At 45.6% G+C, this 24,375-nt stretch overlaps 1 protein-coding gene across 3 annotated transcripts in view; it reads right to left on the reverse strand.

Moving 5' to 3' along the window:
* The window catches only part of PDE4B (phosphodiesterase 4B), a 687,840-nt gene that overhangs the window by 104,857 nt on the left and 558,608 nt on the right, over positions 1 to 24,375 (reverse strand). For all 3 annotated transcript variants that reach the window (XM_056122176.1, XM_056122177.1, XM_056122178.1), the window contains one exon: positions 16,677 to 16,726. In XM_056122176.1, the coding sequence (XP_055978151.1) occupies positions 16,677 to 16,726 (50 nt within the window). The remainder of the gene's footprint in view (positions 1 to 16,676; positions 16,727 to 24,375) is intronic.

Consider the following 24,375-nt stretch of genomic DNA (forward strand, 5'->3'; position numbering starts at 1 on the left):
GGCCCTTATCTCTATTATCCTTGGGTGATAGTCTCCCATTCTGTTACTTTATATTTCACAAATGAGTGTAGTAATTCTATGTCTGTCCCTCTGCTGAGAACAATTTTTGATCAAATGGTGAACCAAGGTGAGGAGGGTTTGTACCCATGAAGGCAGCCTCTGGGTTGCATGCCTTCAGGACAAAAATGTTCCGAACTTTCTGGAGGCCCTTTCTGAAGGAGCTGGCAGGAACGAGGGCCAGGGATGTATGTAGGTTATGAATTAACGGGGGTGGGGGTGGGGCTTGGGGCACAAATGGGCTCAGCAGAGAATCTGAATGCCTCATCCCAAGGTGCCTTTGTGACAAGAACAAGAATACATGGGGGTTAGGAGATTTTCAAATGTCTCAGATTTGAGACAAAAGGCATCTCCAGGGCTGACCTGGAGAACTGACTTGATGTTCAAGTTTCCAAGTTGTGTGAAAGGCTCTGGAATGTATTAAATTCCATTCTGTGGAAACAAAGGGCACAAAGAGAAGGGCTACTTCCAGACAATCCAGCAGAGGCCCAAAGTGACCTCTTCCTGAGACATTGCTCCCAAGCAAGTTGAAGAGAATCACTCCTGACTTCTAGAAAGTCGGCTTCTGTAGACTCATTTTCCTATGAAGCTCAATCCTGGGGGCTTTCTTTGTCCATGTTTTCCCTTTTGTCTACTCAGTAGAGAGAGTGAAAAGAACGGTGAGACCTTTGGGGTCACCAAGATTTAGAGGTGATGCCTCTACTGACTGGGCACTGTCAGAGATTCTAGATATCAACGTTTTGTACTTCTGTTGTTTCCAACAGAACTAATTTGTGGGCCAGAAGAAATGATTCTTTGAAGTTGTGTCAGTTAGTATGAAGCAGATAACAGACATTTACATTCCTGGATCTTATAATTTTTATTTACAGGAGTATTGGCATAATTCTAGTATGATTTCAAGGTACAATTTTTTGTGTGAGGGGGGAGTATTGGAGAGATTGTTGGGTTGGTTCTTATGATGATGCGTTTCGTGTGTTAACTAGGTGAGACTATCATGCCCAGCTATTGATTCAACATTTAAGGAATTCTGTATATACAGTTGAATAAATAAAATTGCCTTATAGTACATTGGTGAGCCTCATCCAACCAGCTGAAGGACTTAAGGACTAAAATTGAGGTTTTCCAGACAAGAACAGAATCTGCTTCAAGACTGTAGCATTTGCTCCTGTCTCTTCAGGATACTCAAGCCTGAACTCAAGTTTGCCAGTACCTTATGCCTAAGAATTTAAGAGCCAAATTCTTAAAGTAGATTATGTATATTTATAAATGTTTATAAGATAAAGATAAAGATAAAGGCCCTCCCGTTGATCGTCGATTTGCTCGAGCGGGCCCAGTAACGTCTCCATTGGAGACTTTGTTGTTACTGTGTCTGGCATATCGAATACTCTCGGTAGCTTGCCGGGCTCTCCGAGAGGGGCGGAGGAATCGAACTCGGGTCGGCCATGTTGGCCGCTTGTAAGGCGAACGCCCTACCCGCTGTGCTATCACTCCAGCATATATATATAAATATTCTTAATTATATACATATCACATATATATATGCATATACACATTCTGTGAAGAATGATGACTGATGTGGTCCTTATCTTTATTTAGTTGTATCTACATCATCTTTTCCCCCCAGTGGTATTAAGCACTCAAGATGGAGCTCTGGGCCTTATTTACATAGGAACTCCTCCCCCTGGCTCAGGGAGAGAGGGTAATCAGATAGTTTGGTTTAAGTAAAATCCTGAACAAATGCATAAGGTAGGTAGGAAGCAGTTGGGCCTAGGGTAGAAGCACTCTGATGCTATGAAGAAGCCACCCCAGGCCTTCTGAGTCCAGTCTAAGATAGACTGAGAGAGTGGGCAGTACAATGATCAAGGAAATCTGCAGGGGGTCTTCTGGTGGGGAGATGAAATTACAAAGACTCTAGCTGGGTTATTTAAAAAAAATTAGTCACTTGACACTGCAAAGTTACTCATGATTGAGTTTCTGATAGATAACATTTTAACACCCATCCCTTCAGCAGTGTCCACTTTCCTCGACCAATTCTACCATCCTTTGCCTCTCACCCACCACTGCCAATAGGATGGACACTTTTTTTTTAATAAGCTTCTGCACTATGGTTCACAGCACTGTAACTGGTAGTGTTTCATACTTTACACTTGACCACATTTCAGCTCCACCTCCTCCTTCCGGTTGAATTCTTCCCTCCATCATAGTCATTGCCCCCTCCCTGTCCTACCTCTCAGACATGCCACTCATCTCCCTGCACAAGTTAGTTAGGTGGGTAATTTCTAAGCACGAGGGCCAGAGAGGGAAAGGAAATCCCTGAAAGACCCAGAAATGACCTGTGTGTGTCATCTGCAGTGAGAGAGAGACAGAGACAGAGAGACAGAGACAGAGAGACAGAGAGAGACAGAGACTGAGAGAGAGACAGAGAGAGATTGAGAGAAAGACACACACACACAGAGAGAGAGAGAGAAGTTCAATATGGTGAAAGGAGAGGGGAAACGGGTCAAATGTAGACAGAGGCCCATTGTGCTGATGAAAAAGACTGGGAAGAACTTTCTCTTTCCCTGGGATGAGATAAACATGCTTGCAAGCATTTAGGGCTAAGGATTCACACTCTATCCTGCCAGGTGCTCTGCAGGAAGAGGGCAAGAGTGGGTACCAGGGATGCTGCACCCCAGCCATGGAAACCCAGGAGACATCTCTGCCTGGGTTCGAGTACTAACTGGAAGGTGAGCTCTGTGTTCACAAATGAGTTATCTGCCCTCCTGAGGCCCAGGTACAGTCAGAGATGAGAAGGAGCCGCGGTAATTGGTTGTTGGTCACGTGACTGGCCAAGGCAGAGGTGGAAGCTGGTCTTTGGGAGGGAGCCTTCCAGAGGCTAAGGGTAGAAAGGAGCTTTCATCTGTTCCAGGTTCTTTTTGTGAAGATGAAAAGCCATTCACAGAAATTCTGAAATCAGATTCTGTCCCCGGGACATTGCTGTTTTAAGTTCCCTAAAGCGAAGCAATTAGGCAGTAACTAAGTAGATGGGGCTCTTCTCTGTCGGCATCAGCACAAATTCCTCCTTACCAGAGCTATATTCCATGATCACATGATCACACCAGAGCACCCCCAACCCCTGCGCCTCTCTCCTGTCTCTCTCTCTCTCTCTCTCTCTCTCTCTCTCTCTCTCTCTCTCTCTCTCTCTCTCTCTCTCCAATTCACTGCACCATCTCCTTTTCATTGTTTTTTTGCAATCAAGAATTTTTGGAGCACTGAGCAGGCTAAGAGTATAAGCAATCAAGAAAATAGGCATCTACAAGAAGAAAAGTACTAACATTTATTTTATGCTGTGTTCCAGGCTTTGTTCTGAACATTGCAGAGTCACTCGTTTTATTCTCCTAATAATTCTATGTAAGAGATTCTCCTAGATTTTACAGGGCCAGGGATATTGGATTGCTTGTCTACAATCATATAGAAGAAAAGGAACAGAACTAGAATGTAGGTCACCTGGCTGCAGAGATTTCTTCTCTTTTTCTTCACTTGAAGCAGCACTGGGGTTCGAGGGCAGGACGTGCCTCTGAAGATCGAACCCAGGTCTGACACATACTAGGTGTGTGATCTACCACTTGAACTCTCTCCTTGCTCCCTGCACCCTGTGACACTTCTTAACCTCGGAGGAGAATGGGCCAGTGGAAGAGCAGGACTGAGAATCATGGACGGAAAAACACAGGTGGACCTCTCAGTATCGGGGGGGAGTAACCCAGACTATTGGAAGTACCAGAAGAAATCTGGATTTGAAATTCAAACTTTGGTTTTGTTTGTTTTGTGCCTTTTTTGTTTGTTTGTCTTTTTGTGTGAGTTTTAGGTGCGCAATCTGTGATGCTCTGGTTTCTCTCCTTGCGCTCTGCTCAGGGATCACTTCTGACTGTGATGCCAGGGATTAAACTGGGGTCAGCTGTTGGGTTGTTTGCTTTGCACGGGGCTGATCATAGTTCTGTCCCTGCCACATCATTTGGTCCTCTGGGCTTGCAGCAGTGATCCCTAAACACAGAGCCAGGAGTAAGCCCTGAGCACAGTCGTGTGTGCCCTCCTCAAAAAAATTCCCCCAAAAAACACAAACAAAAACAAATTGGGGTCAGCCATATGCAAAGCTAGAAACTTATCCTGTACTATCTTTCTGGACCCTAAAATCCTAATTTTAAGCTTGTGAAATCTTACTAAAGTCCTTGAAGACTTCTCACTGGATTTAGAATAAAATCTACATCTTCTACCCTGGCCTACTGATGCTGGGCTCAGCTGGGCTATTTTCCCACCCTCCCAACTCCCAAGCCTTGCCCCTCGCCCCTGGGTGGCCCCTATCCTTTTAGCAATTCTGTTTTAGGCCGAAATATCTTTCAGATGTTAATTACCATCTCCACACACCCAGCTCCTACTCTGTTTAGGTCTCAAGTTCCAGTCCTTTTAAAAAAGATGAGCCAGGGTTTGAAGCAATAGCACAGCAGGTAGGGCATTTGCCTTGCACGTGGCCGACCTGGGTTCAATTCCCAGCATCCCATATGGTCCCCTGAGCACCGCCAGGGGTAATTCCTGAGCGCAGAGCCAGGAGTAACCCCTGTGCATTGCCAGGTGTGACCCAAAAATCAAAAAAAAAAAAGATGAGTCAATTCCCTAATCGACAGCTTTAGTTTCAACGATTACTAATGATAGTAACTGAATCAATATTAAATACTACTACTAGTAGGCAGTGTTCTGAGTGCTTTATACATGGCAACTCATTTCAAAATTATGACATCCCCCTGATGCATCTGAGTCTGAGTGTCACTTTCGCAGGTGGAAAGGATCAGCCACAGTCCACACTTTCTGCTGGATTACAAGGATCAAATGTGTCATCCTGGATTTACTCATTTGCTACTTCCTGACCTGTATACTCTACAGAGTCTGAATTCTCTCTCTTGATTCCTGTACCCCAGTGTCTAACACAGACACTATATGGGGAGCACATTGGGTGTCTAATAAATGCTCATCACTGAATAAATGAATAATGGTTGCATGAGACCCAGGTCTTTTAGACTTAACACATGTTCTCACTAGTCCCAATCAGATGGATATTCATCCGAAGGAAGTCAAGGGAACTCCTGATTAATCATTAGGGCTGTAAATACTTCAGTACTTTACTTGATTTCCTCCTGGGATATTCCCACCATCTTCCTTCATTTAGACCCCATGAGGTTTACCAGACAGTTCAGTCTCTCCAAGTGGAAGGCCAAGAGGAAGGCACATGAGTTTTCAGGAAACAGAGATCCAGGTTTCATTCTGATGATGTCAGTTACTCGGATCTTCTTCTTCTTCTTCTTTTTTTTTTTTTTTTTTGGTGTCAAACCAGCAATGCACATGGGTTACTCCTGGCTCCTGCACTCAGGAATTACTCCTGGCGGTGCTCGGGGGACCATATGAGATGCTGGGAATTGAACCTGGGTTGGCTGCGTGGAAGGCAAAAGCCCTACCCACTGTGCTACGGCTCCAGCCCCAGTTTCTCTGTTCTTAAGGGACCAAAACATTGGTCCAACGGTTGAGTGAGGAGAAATAGCCAAGAGCAGGTATGTGAAGGGCCTCCTGCATGCAAGCATGTGACAGTTGGAACTCTCCTGGCCCCTTCCCCTGATGTAGCCAGAGGCAGGCGGGTGGGGATTGGGAGATAAGGTGGTTGACTTGACCAGCAGCACTAGCCAGGCTAAGAATAGTGAAGCCCACATGGGAAGGGGGCCAGGGCGCCAGCAGAATGGAACCAGGCTTCTGCGTGGACTCTGCCTAGAAGATGGCAAGCAGGGTGGGGGTACCCAGAACCTTGTGGGGTTACTTTTGGTTCTTGTCAACAGCCCCCTAAGTCCAAGCAATAGAGGAAGAAAGAGATCCAGTGAGTTCCAATGCTGTTTCTCTATTTCAAGGGGACAGTCCCGGCTTTGTTTCTCTTCTTGCTGCTGAAAGACCGTTTCCTGAATCGCTGTGGGGCTTCCGAGAACCGCTCTGGAGGCTAATTCGTGAAGAGCAGGCCAGGGGCTGGCCAGGAGAAGCAGTAGCGAGGGCCCTGCCCCCAGGATCAGAAAGGAGGAAGGGGGACTTGGGATCCTCTTCCTTCCTGCCTTGTCTCCTACATCCATACTCATTCTTCTCCAGGCAGCCTGCCCACCTGGCCGCCCATCCCTTCCCCCCACCAAATAGGAGCCAAGAAGGTGGTTGGAGGGGGTGGAGGGAGTGAGGTGCCTGCCCTTCCTAGTGGTTATTAAGAAAGGGCAGGAAAATCTATCCAGAATGTTCGAGCAGTCACGAGATCTCTCCCTCCCTCCCCTCCCCTTTCCTCCCCTCACTCCCCTCTCATCCCCTCTCCTCCTCTCTTCTCCTCACCTCTTCTCGCCTATGTCTCTCCTCTCCTCTCCTACCCTCCTACCCTACCCTCTAACCCTAGCCTTCTACCCTACCCTACTCGTCTCCTCTCTCCTCCCCTCCTATCCTCTTTGCACTAGCTTCTGCTGCTCTCTCTGGGATGCCTGCAGGGACCAGCCTGGGTGAGGGCCCTGCCAAAGCCTGGACCTCGTGTTGAAAGACAACGGCAGTGAGCTGTGTGCTGACATTTTTCTAGCTCATAAAGTGAAGTGATCTGTGGCTCATGCAAAAGAAACTTTTCAGTGAACTGAAACTCAGTGGGATCAGAGTTTTCACTGCTCTTTCTTAATGCTCTGCTTGAACAGCAGGAGCTACGTTCACAGAGAATCCGTTGCCTTCTCCCCGCAGTAGCTCTAAAACCAACCCCTGTAGCTCTGAAAGAATCCACTTATGCTCTAACTCCAGACAATATCCAGACAATTCTTATGGTTTCAGAGGAAAGAATCTTGGATTTCTGAGAAAATCCCTTCAGAAGACTATATTGGGGAAGGAAAATCAAGCAGAGCCTTTTTGATCCCAATAAGGTTTTCTTTTCTTCTTATTGGGGGCACCCAAGGGGATCCCAGGGGGGCAGAGGCCCCTCCGGGTGATTCCCAGCCATGTGCCAGTGGTTCAATGTAAGGGCCCTAGAAAGTGGTGCTGCTTAGACCCTGCAGAGCTGTGTGGTCCTTGCAGTTACCAGGGCTCACCCCTCCCCCCATGCCCAGGACCATATCATGAAGGGGGTCGAAACAGAATCAGCCACATCTCTTTGGCCCTCAGTGAAGTTTCCGGACTTGGTTCCCTGCAGACATCATGGGTCTGGGCTGTCAGCTGCTGTATGCGGGAGTTATGGGGTACACAATGATCACCCCAACCACTATGATCAAAACACTGACACTTCCTAAGTCCCAGGAACCATTGAAAGGGCTTTATATCTACTGAATAACCTACTTCTTACAATTGCGAGGCGAAGCTGGTGCAATTTCCATCCTAATTTTGGAGACATGACCACCAGAACCTGGTGAGGTCAAAGGATTTGTCTCGAGGCCCTAGACAGCGAAGTTGGGATTTGAAAAGGGCAGTCTAACTCCGGACTCTCCTCTGTATCACTACAGATATGAGTGAATTGCTATAGATATCGAACTTCTCTCCTTGAGCCCTGTCCTGTGAGTAATGTTATGAAATATGTTGAAACACCCACTTTGTAGGTGAAAAAACTGAGTCTCAGAATCGCTGAAGTGGCATTTTTGCACAGGTTTCTGAGAGTGAGAATCTCTGTTAGGACAAGCTTGGACACGCCCAGGTAGGAACCTCAGAAAGAATTTGGAACTTTCACTGCTGTGTACTTTCTCGTTCCATAAACATTTATTGAGCATCGGCTTGTTCATCCCATAAACATTTGTTGACCCGTCTAGAGAAAGAGTACAGCAGGAAAGCACTTGCCTTGCCTGCATGTGACCCCAGTTTGATCCCTGGTACTTTATATGGTTCCTCAAGCTCATCCGTAGCGCTTCCTGAGTGCAGAGTCAGTGAGTGAGCGGTAAATCTGAGCACTGCTGGGAATGGCTCCCAGACTGCTTCCCCACCCTCCAAAGAAAGCAAAAGGAGATTAATACTTGAACTAAAGAGAAGGAAATTAATGCAGCGTCTTTCGATAGGTACAGTCATTAGACGCGGAAATAACAAGATAGAACGGGAATAGGTAGAGAACTAGGGACTTGCTCCTGAAAGGAGAGTATTTTCTTAGTCTGAATGCCAGACTCTAAGAATTAGAGAGTTCAGAAACTTGTGCACAAGAATCGTGTAAGAAAATCAATATTGTTTTTTTTCTAGAGTGGGGAAATAGCTCAGGCAGAGGGAATAGAACATACAAAGGCAGGAAGACCAAGCAAGGCAGGGACATTTGAGGAACTTAAGTTTCGATACTTCTCAGCAACCAGCTGTTCACAGCACAGGGACTTGGAGAGAGGAGGACAAAGAAGGAGCAAAATTTGGAACGGCTTTGCACAGCTGCTAAGAAATGGGGATCTTGAAGGCAAAAGATAGCCAGCTCAGAAAATTGCGTAACTATCACTGGGCTTCGGAAGAGTTCTAATACTGATGTGGTTGCAGACCGCATGAAGTATCAGAGTTCAAATGAAGTAGGAGAGTATTGACTTGGGAGGTGAAACTGGAAGTAATTGAGAAGGGGTAGGGGAGTAAAGGCCAGGGAAAGACTTAAGAATCCGGTGTCAGGGGCCAGAGCCATAGGATAGCAGGGAGGGCGTTTGCCTTGTACTTGGCCTACCCAGGTTCAATTCCTGGCATTCCTCAGAGCCCAACGGGTGGGATTCTTGAGTGCAAAACCCTAAACACCACTGGGTGTGGCCCCGAAATAAAACAAAACAAAACAAAGGGGAACTGGAGTAATGGCACCGCATGTAGGGCAGTTACCTTGCACGCGGCCGGTTTGATTCCCAGCATCCCATATGGTCCCCTGAGCACAGCCAGGGGTGACTCCTGAGTACAGAGCCAGGAGTAACCCTTGTGCATCACTGGGTGTGACCCAAAAAGCAAAAAAAAAAAAAAAAGAATGGGGTGTCGGGCTGGAGCAATAGTACAGAAGGTAGGCATTTGCCTTGCACACGGCCGACCCTGGTTCAATCCCCAGCATCCCATATGGTTCTCCAAGCACCGCCAGGAGTGATTCCTGAGTGCAGAGCCAGGGGTAACCCCGGAGCCTCGCCATATGTGACCCAAAAAGCCAAAAGGATACATATATATATACATATATATATATATATATATATATCATGATCACGACCATCCTGTTATTCGTCGATTGCCTCGAGCAGGCCCCAGTAACGTCTCCTTCGTCCTAGCCCTGAGATTTTTTTAAAAAGTGCCATATTCAAGGCTCTTTCAGAGTTAGGAGAATGAGACCCTTCATTGTTACTGGTATTTGGCAGATTGGGTACGCCACGGGGAGTTTGCCAGACTCTGCCATGTGGGATATATATATATGTCATATATGTGTGCGTATATATATATATTTACATATATATATAAAGAAAGGAGTATCAGAGGGAAGAGAGATGAAGGTGAAGGCTGCACAGGCCAGGAACATCAGCTGAAGAAGTGTGGTGGAGGGGCTGCAGGTGGACACAAGGGGCTCCCAAAGAGGGGAGAGACTCGTGGCCCTGATCTCCTACATGAAGGAAAGGCGTGGGGCTTGCAAGGGGCCGGAAAACCTACGGGCAATGTCGACCGTCTCTGACAAAGGGATGCTAAGAAAGTTCCCCCTTCAAGATGGCTTCCTTGGGGAGCCTGGGGAGGCAGCGGGTGCAGCCAGGTGGGAGGCGAATCTGGACAGCCAGGTAAACAGAGCTGTCAAGAATGCCCAGGAGGAGACAGATGTTTCCTGAAGGGCTCTCGGCCACGCCTGCTCACAGCATGACCAGGCTTGAGGCAGGCGGCAGCTGGGGTTGAGGAGGACACAGGCGGGAGGGCAAAGCCCTGTGGAGGGATCTTTGCAGAGGAACTGCTGAGACTCTGGCCCCATCCTCCTCCTCCTCCTCCTCCTCCTCCTCCTCCTCCTCCTCCTCCTCCTCCTCCTCCTCCTCCTCCTCCTCCTCCTCCTCCTCCTCCTCCTCCTCCTCCTCCTCTTCCTCCTCCTCTTCCTCCTCTTCCTCCTCCTCCTCCTCCTCCTGGGCTGCGGTGGCCTGCAACCACATAAAGGTCGATTCATAGCAGAAGGGGTGCAGCTACCAGCCACACACGCACAGAAGTGGCCAAAAACACAGTGTGTGTGTGTGTGTGTGTGTGTGTGTGTGTTGTGTGTACGTGTAGGGCACGGTTTATGCAGGGACCCACAGCGAGACAACACAGGGCTATTCTGCTAGACAATAGGGATTGGCCCAACGTTTGCTGCCAAATAAACACACACAGCTGGGCGAGGGAGAGCCAGAGGTGAGAGCCCTTTGGAAAGTGGGGTGCCTCCCTTCAAGGTCTCAATCACAGGAGATGCTTTTGCTCACAAAACGGGGAGGCAACAATGTCTGGGCAGGGGGGTCTGGAGCCCGCTGCCACCACAAAGAAAGAAAGGCCGGAACTCAGAGGCAAAAGAAAGAAAGAAACTGTTTGGAGACAGGTCAGCTACAGGATAAACTTTTTCCTTTCTGGGGCTTACGGCTGGAGCAGAACCTGATGGTTGTCTTTGTTAAAAAAAAGTGTCTGTATCTAGGTCCCTGGCAGTGATTTGCCTCTGGGAGGGCCAGCAATCTATTTAATGACTCCATTGACGTCAATAGCATAACTGAAATACTTACTAACATGCAGGAGTCCAACTTGCAGGGGGGGTGAGGGTGGCTGGTGTTTTGCAGCAGCTCCAAAACGCGGAGTGGAGCATGTGCGGATTGAACTCAGCTGGGTAGGCCCTGAGTGAGAAGCAGACGGTTCTGTTTCTGAAGAAACACTCACTGGACAGCTAGAAACGCATCTCGATGTGGTGAAAGAGCCATTCCCGAGCAAGGCTCTCTTTGGAGACTGCTCTTTCAAGGTGAAGATTTTTATCTCTTCATATTTGAGTTGACTTATCTATATTTTCAGAAATACGTGCAGTGAATTTTGGAAATACGGAGTGCTTGCAGACCAATACAAGTCACTTTATGTGGATGCTTGGAAGTATATTTTTACTATAAGTTCTTTTAGACCAAAGGAATTCTTACAAAATACCATTATTCTTAGAATTACTATTTTCTCTCCTTTTCTTTTTTCCCTAGGACTTAAGTCTGTCGTCTGCTTAAACATTCAAGGTAATTACGACAATTATCCAAGAGTTCAGACCACATAATACTCAGAGCACTAAAGAAAGAATAATCTAATATTTCTAGTCCTTTCCTCTTTGTTGTTTTTCTTTTTTTTTCTTTACTTTTTTCTTCTTTTTTCCCCCCGGTAATTCCCTCCCCTTCTCATGCCCACAGCCTTCTGTAACAAGATTGATTTTATTCGTATTTGTTCATACGTGTTGTAATCCGGCCTGCCTGTTCTTGCTTAATGTAGAAACCCAAGCAAATGTTCTGCTTCAATCCGGCTTCATTCCCAGTTTTCTGACGGAGATGGACTTTCAGGCTATCACTGGCGCTCTGAGACTCCTCACGCCATGCACCCACAATCTCTACTCCCAGTTCCTGGGAATCAGAGCACAGTGGTACTCAACACTGGGACCTGCATTGATTTCTGAACTCCTTAGAGCCCAAGATAACTGGCCAAGGCCCTCTCTACTTCTTGAGCAGTCCCTATACCTAGGGGACACATATCATATGAGAGGAAGCCAAGCTGAGAAAGAGGTTTCTTAAGAGAAAGACTCTTTTTCTGTTTTATCAACCAATGAAGAGTTTTCTCCCCAAAGAATCCTGCAAAGAGAGGGGAAAAATGGATTCCCATGAGGGCTAAGAAATAAATTGTCTCACACTAAGGCAAAAAATTTCACTATAGAAACGCCTGTTTATTTTGTCCCATTTCTCCATCCACACTCTTTTCTTGAAAGGTATCTAACGGACTAGTGCTGAAGACCACCATAACCAAATCTGTGGTCACCCAGCTGGGGGACTTCAGCTCTTCAGACATCTTTATGGGCCCTCAAGGCGATTCTCTGGTCATGTTTGTGGCATTATCTGCTGTCATTTCTGATGACCCAAGATATGGACTGTCATATCGGAGAAGCTCCTGCTTGACATGCTTAGTGGTAAATTTTAGAAGAGGAAAATAAGCATAGGTTATCCCACCTTACCCATCAATTTGGGGGCTAGAAAACAGCACATAAGTATGATAAACCAATCCTTATCTATAAGAATTAGAGATCAAGTCATTAAAAGGAATGTTTCTCTATTTGTTTTGTAAGGACAAGGATCCTTTGAAAAGGCAGTAAACACTTCGTAATGTATCTTTTGAGAAAATTCTCACTTCAAAATTGCAAGTACAATCACTATAGAAATTCATGCAAAGGCAGAAGAGAGGAGAGGATGGGGGAAAAATAGAATATTATTTCATACTCATCCATATACATGCACTCATACACACATTAACACACTCATACATACACAGGTACAAACACCCATGTTCATACATTCACACTCAGGCACGCACACACTCATGCACATACACATATCGATTTTCCTCAATTATTTGAATTTTTGTTGTTGTTGAAAAAGTTTTGAGGCCTGAAATCCTGTGAATACTTCAATTTTCCATTTCCTAGTGTCCTCTGAATGTGCAGAGATGACAGAACCCAAGTTCCTATCTTGTTGGAGAATGTTCTATTTTTTTCCCTTTCTCTTCCAAGAATTGTGCCTCTGATCAGGAAAGCCTGGAATGCAGGCTTGAGAAGGGCAAAATGTGATCAAGACTGAGCTCCTCCTGAGCCTTATACAGCATCAGTATTTCCATTGACAGGAGAGGGCTCTGTTTATGGCTCATGAATATGGCAGCCCTTATGGTCCATACTGCCACCCTTCCTAGATTCTCAGTTTTCTATTCCTTTACTCAGGTTTTCCTGCTTAAAATGCAAAAACTTCCATGACCCTGATCTATAAGAGCAGTTATTGAGTCTATTCAAACATTTATTCTTTCTTTTTGATTTTTGGGGCTCACCTGGCTGTGCTCAGAACTTATTCCTGACTCTGTGCTTAGAGGAATATATATCTATATATCTATATCTATATCTTTATCTGTGTGTGTGTGTGTGTGTGTGTGTAGCATTGTAGCACTGCACTGTCCTCCCGGTGTTCATCGATTTGCTCAAGCGGGCCCAGTAACATCTCCATTTTGAGACTTGTTGTTACTGTGTTTGGCATATTGAATACGTCACGGGTAGCTTGCCAGGTTTTGCTGTGTGGACAGGATACTCTCGGTAGCTTGCCGGCTCTCCGAGAAGGGTGGAGGAATCGAACCTGGCTTGGCCGGGTTGGCTGCGTGCAAACGCCCTACCGCTATTATATATATAATATATATATAATATATATATATTATATATATATTCATGTTCCCGGAGCAAACAGATGCCATTGGGCTACACTAGCACGCGACAGGGACAAATGGAGACATTACTGGCGCCCGCTCGAGCAAATCGACGACTAACGGGAAGTTAAGTGACATATATATATATATATATTTACATATATAGTCAATGACTAAACCTGGGGTCAGCTACATGCAAGACAAGTGCCTTGTCCACTACACAATCTCCCTGACATCTTTAAATTTTACCACACCACATAACTGACTTTTTTGTAGAAGAGATAGTTGGGCCACACTTGACAAGCTCAAGGCTTAGTCTTGGTTCTGTGCTCAGAAATCACTCGTGGGGGTGCTTGGGGATTGAAATGTGGTACCAGAGATCCAACTAGGGTCAGCTGCATACAAGGCAAGTGCCTTAACTCCTGCATTTCCTCTCTGGTTCCCAAAATGAATTTTTTATCAGTAAAAACACACAACGAAATATTGTTTTTTATCACCACAGAGATGAAACTGACTCATGATTAAAATTAAATGAAGGGGCATTTTCAAATGATAAACTTCCTCAAATTTACATAGTTCTCCCAGTCAATTTATTCTCTACTCTCTTCCTACTATGTGAAAATAGCTATATTAAAGCTTTTAGATGATAAAGCAATTGGTAAGATATAGTCCCTACCTTCAAAGGAGCGCCGCTAGGGCAGAGAGAAAGCAAGAATTACAATATATTCAGAAATAAAATAGTTGTTATAGCTTTAAATAAAGACAGAAAAAGAAAAGGAACAATCACAGATATAAAAAAAAATAGGGTGTCTTAGAGAGAAGGAAAATTTGTGTGGTGGAAAGAGTAGTTTTCCTTACACAGTGAAATAGTACTGTTAAGAGTTTTGCTTTGATTCCCCCTGAATGGTGCAGTTAATGATCAATTTGGAATATCAAAATACCAATTTAACCAGGGATTCTGACAATTAGCTTTTAAAATAAGTTGTACTTTTAAACAGGCTCTTAAAAGATGTTCACCCTTCTCTCTCTCAAATGTGCTTCTTTGCAAGACTAATCACTTCAGTCCGTGAAGTTTTCCTAACCAGATTGTTGCCTTATATGTTCAAATGATCTGGGTTTCTTCCATCTTTTATGTGTCCATTGAAACACATGACTTCCACTTCAGTGCTAATAAATAAAAACTTAATCTCATTATCATGAAATGCACCATCTTTTAAAGCAGGACTCCGGCTTTCAGATCTGTTTGCTCTGAGATACTTATTTTTCATTCCCCTTTAATGTTTCTATTTAAACACACCTCTTTGTCATATGCTGATAAATATTAAAATAACAGGAAAAATCTGCCTGACTTATTTAAGCTGATAATAAGAACAAAACACAGGATGCGTCCTCCTTCCTTTTCTGACTGTGGTTAAGCGTTAAGATTTTGAAACCTATAATTATGTAATAATTGGTATCGTTACATTTTCTTCCCATTGAAAAGCCAAAATTTTTGCAGTTTGCCACAAAGACAGACAAAAACAAATTGCCTAAGTGGTATTGTCATTTTCTTTGCTCCATTGTTTGAAAAGAATTCAGCAAAAGAATTTTGAGTTGCCAAGCTGTAGTTAACTGTGCCAATAACCACAAAAATCATCTTTCCAAGAGCATCTTTGACTAATGAGCTGATTTGTAGAACCATAAGTATCACATATGCTCTCAATGTTTGTTGGTATTTGTTGCAAGATAAGAAAACATACTTTAAATATGCAAATCTAAGTCAAAAAACATCACAGTGAATTTGGCTGGCAGAAGTGTGGGCAACGGGATTTCACTGGTGGGCCAATATGATGAAATGACATTTCAAAACCACCTCCTTTGATTTCCAAGTATGTAACATCAGTTATACGTTAAAACACTCTATTATGTTTCTTTTTATAAAACTTCTGAAGAAAATAGCCCATCAGTACACCAGGTTTTTGAAGTCTTTGGAGAGAGGACTATTTTTACCTCTGTTTCCTATCCTGTAGCTCCCGAGATAAACTCACCTTTGCTTAATACCTTCCTTTCACTTTTCTTCTTGTTATCAATCTTTTCCTCATATAAATATTGTTAAAAGCAGGTGCCATAAATACTTCAGAAACCATGAGACCAATGGAACCTGATGCCTTTGTTCCTTTCTTTTAGAAGTCGGATTTGGGTATTATTTCTGTTCTTACTGCATGCAGGCTACAAGAGAACACCACCTCCAAGGAGAATGATGGGAAGTAAAAAGCAAGGAACCAGCCTTGCTCCAAACAGACACATGACATGGAGCAACCACAGGGCCAGGAGAGCTCAGGAGTTCATCTTGTTCTTCATGGTGGCTTAATATGAAGGTCAAGAAGAGTTTATCTGGGTGGTTCAACACATCTCCATGGTAGTTGGGACACTGTGGCCCTTCCATCTGCACCTCTCACCTCAACGTGAAAAGTGAAGGTTAAGTACAGAAAGTGGAGAGGTTAGTTCGTTCTTTCTTTTCTTTTCTTTTTTTCCAAAAAAAAAAAAAAAAACCTTTGAGAAACAAAGCTGGATGACCTCCAAGAGAAATGACTTGTGACCTGGAAAACGTATTGGGTTTCATACCTGGCAAGGATGTAGAGTCAAGTGGGAGCTCTAGTTGACACTTAGAGGAAAACCACTAACATCCCCAAAGGGGCCCTTAGGTCAAGGTGAAGGGAACTGGGGGCCTTTGAGGTTAGCACTCCTGGAGTTCACTGGGGCCAGCAAGCCGAGGTCAAGTTGTGCTCTCCACACAGCTCTACCTACTGCAACTCTTCTGAGAAGCGTTGTTGCCGCATAACTGTCACGGGCATGGGAGATGTGCACTTCATAGAAGTTTCATTTGGTTTCCCTTAAGACGAATCAAAGCTCCAGGGTGCCCTTGAAAAAAGCCACCCAAAAGATACACTTCTGAAGTCCACATTGTGTCCATTAAGACTATTGTTCTTGGGGCTGGAGCTATAGCACAGCGGGTAGGGTGTTTGCCTTGCACATGGCCGACCCGGGTTCGATCCCTAGCATCCCATATTGTTCCCCAAGCACTACCAGGAGTGATTCCTGAGTGCAGAGTCAGGAATAACCCCTGAGCACCACTCAAAAAGCAAAAAAAAAAAAGCAAACAAAAAAAGAACTATTGTTCTTTAGAAGGTTCTGAAGAAGAGACACATGTCTGAGGCAAGAGACCTCTTAACAAGGCTTACCTTGTAGGTTGACTCTGGAGACAGGAGGCTGACTAGTAGCAGGGGATCTCCTGTGGAGACAAGAAGAGAAAGCCTGAGACTTTGCCTTAATGTCCCTGGCCATCCCATCACAACGTGGAAGCATTTTTCTGGGTCCTAATCACCTCACCAGTGATGTAATGCTAACTCTGAAAGGCGGGCCTCTGGAACAAGGGGAGATGATGACCATTCTCTCACTTCCAGATGGCCTGGAATTTCCCTCATGCAGCCTCCTAAATGTGGAGACGTGTGGGGAAGAAAATCTTTTACTCCAGCTCTTTAGGCAGCCCCCTCGGTCTTAGGTTTCCACATTCCAGAAGGTCCACAGGAAAGGATGCACTGGCTCAAGAATGACGCCAAATATCAGCCTGGACTAAGTATGACTTGCTCAACTTATGAAAGGTTCTTTTCCCAGAGGAACTGAGCATGAATCGACATCAGAGCTAGACTGTGGACTCCAAGAGTCAAATGAAACAAGCAAATCCATGCTCCATAGATGCAGAGGTACCTTGCCTTTCTCCCTTTTCTTTCTTCTTCTTCTTCTTCTTCCACTGATGGTCTCCCCCCACCCTCTTTCATTTAGTCACCCTGGGGTGGGATTGAGGTTTTTTTGCATTTCTATCTAGTGTCAGGTGATGATGTGATTGTGGGAACCTCATTTTCAGAACCAACCACTGCCCCACTACTCATGAACTAGAACAACAGGAAGTGAGCAATGAGCAAGAGGGTGAGAGAGTGAGACTGTAGGTTCTGAAATATGGACAAGGATCCCGCATGCTTGGGCAGCTGTTAAAAGCAAGATTCCTTCTAGGGAGGCTATTTCAGTATATCTGAAACTAGGCCAAGGAATTAGAATTTTCAATAGCACTCTGTGAATTCTGATGCACAGGCTGATTTGGGAAGAGAGTCAAAATAGAATGATGGAATAAGGGTTGCAAAATAAAGCTATGAAGAAAGGATTCTGGCTGGACACTAATGACATCTAAGTTATTTTTCTAGGTTTTTTAGTGTGCAAATCTACTTAAGAGTTTGGTCCTTTAAGGGCTATTTAGCTTCAAGGAAATGATGTTTTACAGCTACAGGCGCGAATGGTCAGCCCTCCTACTCACTAGAAAGATAATTCTAGCAAAGGTGAGCTAACATTTTCATGTGTCACAAGGAAGGGAAATGGGTGACTGTTTTTCTCTGGGAACTATGCAAGTGGCTTTCCTGGGGACTGTTAGTCTCTCATCTTAAAGGTGAGGAAACTGACACTCAGAGAAGTGCAGAGACATGCTGAATCTTAAACATGGTTTATATGAGTCCTGGGCAAGAGTCAAAGCTAGGTCTCTCTGAATCAAAATTGCATTCTCTTCCCATGACTGTCAGGAAGATGAAGAGACTGGATTATAAACTCCTTAGCCTGGAATTCAAAGTTCCCTATTCTTTGGCCTACTTTGGCCAGCTTCACCCTAAGTCAGAATTGCTTGCAGTCTGCTTGTGTATCTCAAGGCACTTTCTAACTCTTAACCCTCATTATATCTATTTCTCCTTAGCAGCCCTTTAAAACTGCAATTCAAATGGGCCCGGACTAAATCTAAATGATTTGGGATGCAGAAGTCCTTAGCTCAAATGTAGAATTTAGATGAGGGGAACAACTTGTTCACTACTAGATCCCTGGAAACCAGGATGTTCTTTCAAATGCCAAGCACTCACTAAAGACCTCATGAATGGAAGTATGTATGAATGGAGAATTGAAGGAGGGAAAGATCAAACTCAAACATTGCCCAGATGAGAATGATAATTTGGTTCTTCTTGAGCGTGTGTGCTCCCTTTACCCACACAGTCTAACACTATTCTTTTGAGAAGAAAGCTCTCCCTAAACTTCTGAATGATCAATCACCTATCTTCTTGGGGTACTGTGATTTATAAGAAGTCTATCTTTGGTCTTTGCTACTGTCCTAACTCAGAGATCCTGAAACTCTTAAAGTATTCTAAGTATATTGGGAGGGATAAAGGTGTCTTTAATTATGTTACCCAGTTGACTTTTGGAAAGCTCTTAGTAGACAAAGAATGGTGGCTGGTTGTTGGGGAAAACCAACCATGGATTTAGAGGATTAGAACTTCCGACAGTTCTCTCTCTCTCAACACTTTTGGGAATCTAATCTCCACTGGTCAAAGCTTTAATACTTGTTTTAAACCTCCATTAAATGTCCTACAAAGCTGAATTCCATGAGCTTCTGGGGTGCTGAATTCAAAGAGATTCTTGAATTTTTTAGATATGTGCTTATATGTTACTAGATATGTGCTTATATGTTACTCAGACGTCTCTCTTCTGAAGGGAGAACACTCTTCCACAGGTTCTATAGCTCTCCTCAGACAACTTCTCCTCAATGCAATGGAGCTTCCCTCTGTGTTGGAGATGCTTGGCAAACCCTGGGTCTGCCCCAGCATGGGGCTATTCATACTCTATGGAATTTCAATTCTTCTTGTCTCCTCAAGTTGTCTGTGAGAAATTTAAGTAAAGATAAAAATCTCCTTCTCTATTCTGAAAATTTGGTTGTGAGATCATACCCAGCTTTTCTTGAGAGACTATTTTGGTGGTTGTCTCCCGTGCTGCAAGGAGGGGGGGGCATGCAGAGAAGGATGTGGGTGGTATGGTTTGAACCCCAGGCTCTAGTGTGCAAGGAATGTACTGCAAAGAATGTGCTCCAGTCCTTTAAGCTATTTATCAGGTCCCTGAATCTATATCTTATTGTAATGTTGGAATAGGTGAAACATTTGCTATGAATGGGCACTCAATATGCATTCACTGGATGAATGATATATGCTTTCAGCTAACATATTTTATTTCACTATTGGTTTACAACATTATATAACTTTCTAGAGTGCATTTCCATGCCTCTACATGTGTATGAGCCTCATTGTATGCACCATCATGATTCCAGTGCCAACCTTAAGATCAGATTGACCTTCTCTTTTCTCCTCACCCTTTCCTTTCCAAATAATATATTTTAGAAACAATTGGGGGAGAGGGCTGGAGAATTTCTGGCCCAGATCCAGGAATAATCCTTAAGTACCACCATAAGGGGCCCCCAAACCAAAGAACCCCCCCCCCCAATTTTCTCGTATGTACTCTTCCTGAGTTACAAGAGACTTTTATTTTTTTTTTTTTTTTTTTTTTTATTTATTGAATCACTGTGGGAAAGGTTACAAAGCTTTCAGGTTTATGTCTCAGTCATGCAAATATCAAACACATTTCCCTTTACCAATACTTATTTTTTACCATGAAGAACCCCAGTAAAACCCCACCCCCACCCCTCCCCGTCCCTGTGAAGCAGATGAATTCTAGTTAACACTCTATCTGCTTTGATTAGATTCATTGTTTCAATAAAAGATTCACCACTATTATTTAGAGTTTACCCCCCCCCCCCCCAAATCAGACATGCTGTAAAAGCATTGTGAAGTGATTTGCTTTCTACGGCTGGGTTCAAGAATTAAATGTTGGTTTTGGATTTCTGCTCTTTTACCTATTGACCCTGGAAGTATTTCTACTGAAAGTCAGATAGTTAAGAAATTGGTTTCTGTGTTCTGGAGTCCTGGCCGTGCTGGAGAGCCGCTCGCGGGGGGCAACCGGTGGCCTCGGTAGGGCGTGAAGGGCGGACCGAAACGCCCCCCTTCCCATGAGGTTTTAGTCGCCCCCACACTCCCGGCTCATACCTGCTGTCCACAAGGCTCCCATGTGGCCGCCATCTTTCTTTCCAGAGAGGAGAGGGCGAATGGGGCAACACCCTTTCCCCTCCGGCAGACTTGATGGCCTGGATCAATGCAGAGTCCGTTCACTTTTCTGCTCCAAGCTGCTGGGTTCTGCATTAAGTCCTTGTGCTTCTGGGGCCGTGGCCGTGCTGGAGAGCCGCTCGTGGGGGGCAACTGGTGACCTCGGTAGGGCGTGAAGGACGGACCAGAACGCCCCCCTTCCCATGAGGTTTTAGTCGCCCCCACACTCCCGGCTCATACCTGCTGTCCACAAGGCTCCCATGTGGCCGCCATCTTTCTTTCCAGAGGGAGGAGGGCGGAAGGGAGCAACACCCTTTCCCCTCTGGGCAGAAATGATTGCCTGGATTAACGCACAGTCCTTTCACTTTTCTGCTCCAAGCTGCTGGGTTCTGCATTAAGCCCTTGTGCTTCTGGGGCTGTGGCCGTGCTGGAGAGCCGCTCGTGGGGGGCAACTGGTGACCTCGGTAGGGCGTGAAGGACGGACCGGAACGCCCCCCTTCCCATGAGGTTTTAGTCGCCCCCACACCCCCGGCTCATACCTGCTGTCCACAAGGCTCCCATGCGGCCGCCATCCTTCTTTCCAGAGAAGAGAGGGCGAATGGGGCAACACCCTTTTCCCCTCTGGGCAGAAATGATGGCCAGGGTTAACTCATCGTCCGCTCACTTTTCTGCTCTAAGCTGCTGGGTTCTGCATTAAGTCCTTGTGTTTCTGGGGCTGTGGCCATGCTCCAAACTTAACTCTGATTTTCAGGGAGAAATATTGGGTGGTTTACTTCTCATTGATCACTTTGTATATAGAGAGATGTACGCGGCCGCGCGGTTTTGAGAAAAAGTCCTCGTTCCCGCATACTCGAGCTGTGTTTGTAGAGGCTTCTGGTCACCAGGGTTCCATCTGGGGGAGGCGGGATGCGGCGCCTACTCCATCTGGAACTTGCCGGTGCTCTCGGCTCTTTTTGGAACCTGTTTTTTCTTTTTTCTTTTCCTCCGGGATCCCGCACCCTCCATGTGTTCCTTCTCTTATTCTGAACGTTTCAAAGATGGCGCTGGGGGGCGGGCTGTGGGTGTGACTTCCGGGATCAGAGGTTACCTGGGAGGTGTAGTCCGGCAGATTTGAGAAAAAGTCCTCGCTCCCGCATACTCGAGCTGTGTTTGTAGAGGCTTCTGGTCACCAGGGTTCCATCTGGGGGAGGCGGGATGCGGCGCCTACTCCATCTGGAACTTGCCGGTGCTCTCGGCTCTTTTTGGAACCTGTTTTTTCTTTTTTCTTTTCCTCCGGGATCCCGCACCCTCCATGTGTTCCTTCTCTTATTCTGAACGTTTCAAAGATGGCGCTGGGGGGCGGGCTGTGGGTGTGACTTCCGGGATCAGAGGTTACCTGGGAGGTGTAGTCCGGCAGATTTGAGAAAAAGTCCTCGTTCCCGCATACTCGAGCTGTGTTTGTAGAGGCTTCTGGTCACCGGGGTTCCATCTGGGGGAGGCGGGATGCGGCGCCTACTCCATCTGGAACTTGCCGGTGCTCTCGGCTCTTTTTGGAACCTGTTTTTTCTTTTTTCTTTTCCTCCGGGATCCCGCACCCTCCATGTGTTCCTTCTCTTATTCTGAACGTTTCAAAGATGGCGCTGGGGGGCGGGCTGTGGGTGTGACTTCCGGGATCAGAGGTTACCTGGGAGGTGTAGTCCGGCAGATTTGAGAAAAAGTCCTCGCTCCCGCATACTCGAGCTGTGTTTGTAGAGGCTTCTGGTCACCAGGGTTCCATCTGGGGGAGGCGGGATGCGGCGCCTACTCCATCTGGAACTTGCCGGTGCTCTCGGCTCTTTTTGGAACCTGTTTTTTCTTTTTTCTTTTCCTCCGGGATCCCGCACCCTCCATGTGTTCCTTCTCTTATTCTGAACGTTTCAAAGATGGCGCTGGGGGGCGGGCTGTGGGTGTGACTTCCGGGATCAGAGGTTACCTGGGAGGTGTAGTCCGGCAGATTTGAGAAAAAGTCCTCGTTCCCGCATACTCGAGCTGTGTTTGTAGAGGCTTCTGGTCACCGGGGTTCCATCTGGGGGAGGCGGGATGCGGCGCCTACTCCATCTGGAACTTGCCGGTGCTCTCGGCTCTTTTTGGAACCTGTTTTTTCTTTTTTCTTTTCCTCCGGGATCCCGCACCCTCCATGTGTTCCTTCTCTTATTCTGAACGTTTCAAAGATGGCGCTGGGGGGCGGGCTGTGGGTGTGACTTCCGGGATCAGAGGTTACCTGGGAGGTGTAGTCCGGCAGATTTGAGAAAAAGTCCTCGCTCCCGCATACTCGAGCTGTGTTTGTAGAGGCTTCTGGTCACCAGGGTTCCATCTGGGGGAGGCGGGATGCGGCGCCTACTCCATCTGGAACTTGCCGGTGCTCTCGGCTCTTTTTGGAACCTGTTTTTTCTTTTTTCTTTTCCTCCGGGATCCCGCACCCTCCATGTGTTCCTTCTCTTATTCTGAACGTTTCAAAGATGGCGCTGGGGGGCGGGCTGTGGGTGTGACTTCCGGGATCAGAGGTTACCTGGGAGGTGTAGTCCGGCAGATTTGAGAAAAAGTCCTCGTTCCCGCATACTCGAGCTGTGTTTGTAGAGGCTTCTGGTCACCGGGGTTCCATCTGGGGGAGGCGGGATGCGGCGCCTACTCCATCTGGAACTTGCCGGTGCTCTCGGCTCTTTTTGGAACCTGTTTTTTCTTTTTTCTTTTCCTCCGGGATCCCGCACCCTCCATGTGTTCCTTCTCTTATTCTCACAAGAGACTTTTAAAGTACAGGAAAGAGCTCATAGCGTAGGAGACCAACAGTGGTGGAAGTTTCTACTTTCTCAACAATGTGACAATTCAGCATGAAATTCTTCCAATAACTTTTTGAAAACAACCTTATCTATATAACTTTCTTAGATTTTTGAGTCTCAGGAGATCATTACAAAAGTATATCTTTTCTCTAGAGCTGTTAATTCTGATAATTATGTGTGTGCATGAGCTTTGGAAAGGCAGGGACCACCTTTATTTGACTTATCACTTAATCTCTAGACCAGTCTCCTAAAAACTCTCTCTCTCTCTCTCTCTCTCTGCATGTGTGTAATGAATGAACAAAGGATTGAATAATTTCCAGGAGCTGCACTATTACTTGCAAAACATGAGGGTGCCAGATAGAAAACTGATGCATTCCAGAAAAAATATGGCCTCTGTTGCTCATTTTTCAACAATCCTCTCTACAAGTAACATGTCTAGGCTGTTGAAGATGGTGATAAGAATTCTAAGGATTCTATGGTCGCCACAGTTTCATACTTTGCAGTCTGTGGAGAGAAAACTGGTCTCTGAACAAGAATACCGGGATCCTAATCCTGACTCCAGCAGTTTCCAAAAGCACAGCCCGGCAACTCACCCAACCTCCCTGTATTCTCATTCACTTGGAGAGAGCTGGCAGAAATGAACATTTTCCAGGGATTTACTAGGTGCCAGGTCCTGTGTGAGGGGTTTTGGATATATTTCCCGACGAGCTTTGAGGCAGTTTGCTGAGGTTTTTTTTTTCCCTAGCTCCAAATACAGACTTCATGATTCCCAGCTCATTCAAATCCTACGTCAAAATACGCAAAGAGGCAAAAGATGCTTCAGGTATGTATACGCTGGAAAAATTAAGTGACTATTCTTTCTACCAGATGACACACAGGCTGACTAAATCATTCTTGGAAGAAGGTTAATGCAGACAGGGCACATGACTTCCTGAGAGACACCGGTGATCTCTGTGATGTGAGACCCAAATGAATAGGGATGGGGAGGGCAAGGAAAACACCTCAACAGGAACTTGGAGATGGTTATTCTTTAGTGGGGGTTAAAGTTCTGGCAGACAATGGCCTGCTTTTATGCAACTCAAAGAGTCAAAATATAAAGGAAATCTTGACGTAGGAGAAGTATAATTCTA

The sequence above is a fragment of the Sorex fumeus genome, unplaced genomic scaffold (assembly GCF_029834395.1).
Source record: "Sorex fumeus unplaced genomic scaffold, SorFum_2.1 ptg000045l, whole genome shotgun sequence".
Lineage (NCBI taxonomy): Eukaryota > Metazoa > Chordata > Mammalia > Eulipotyphla > Soricidae > Sorex > Sorex fumeus.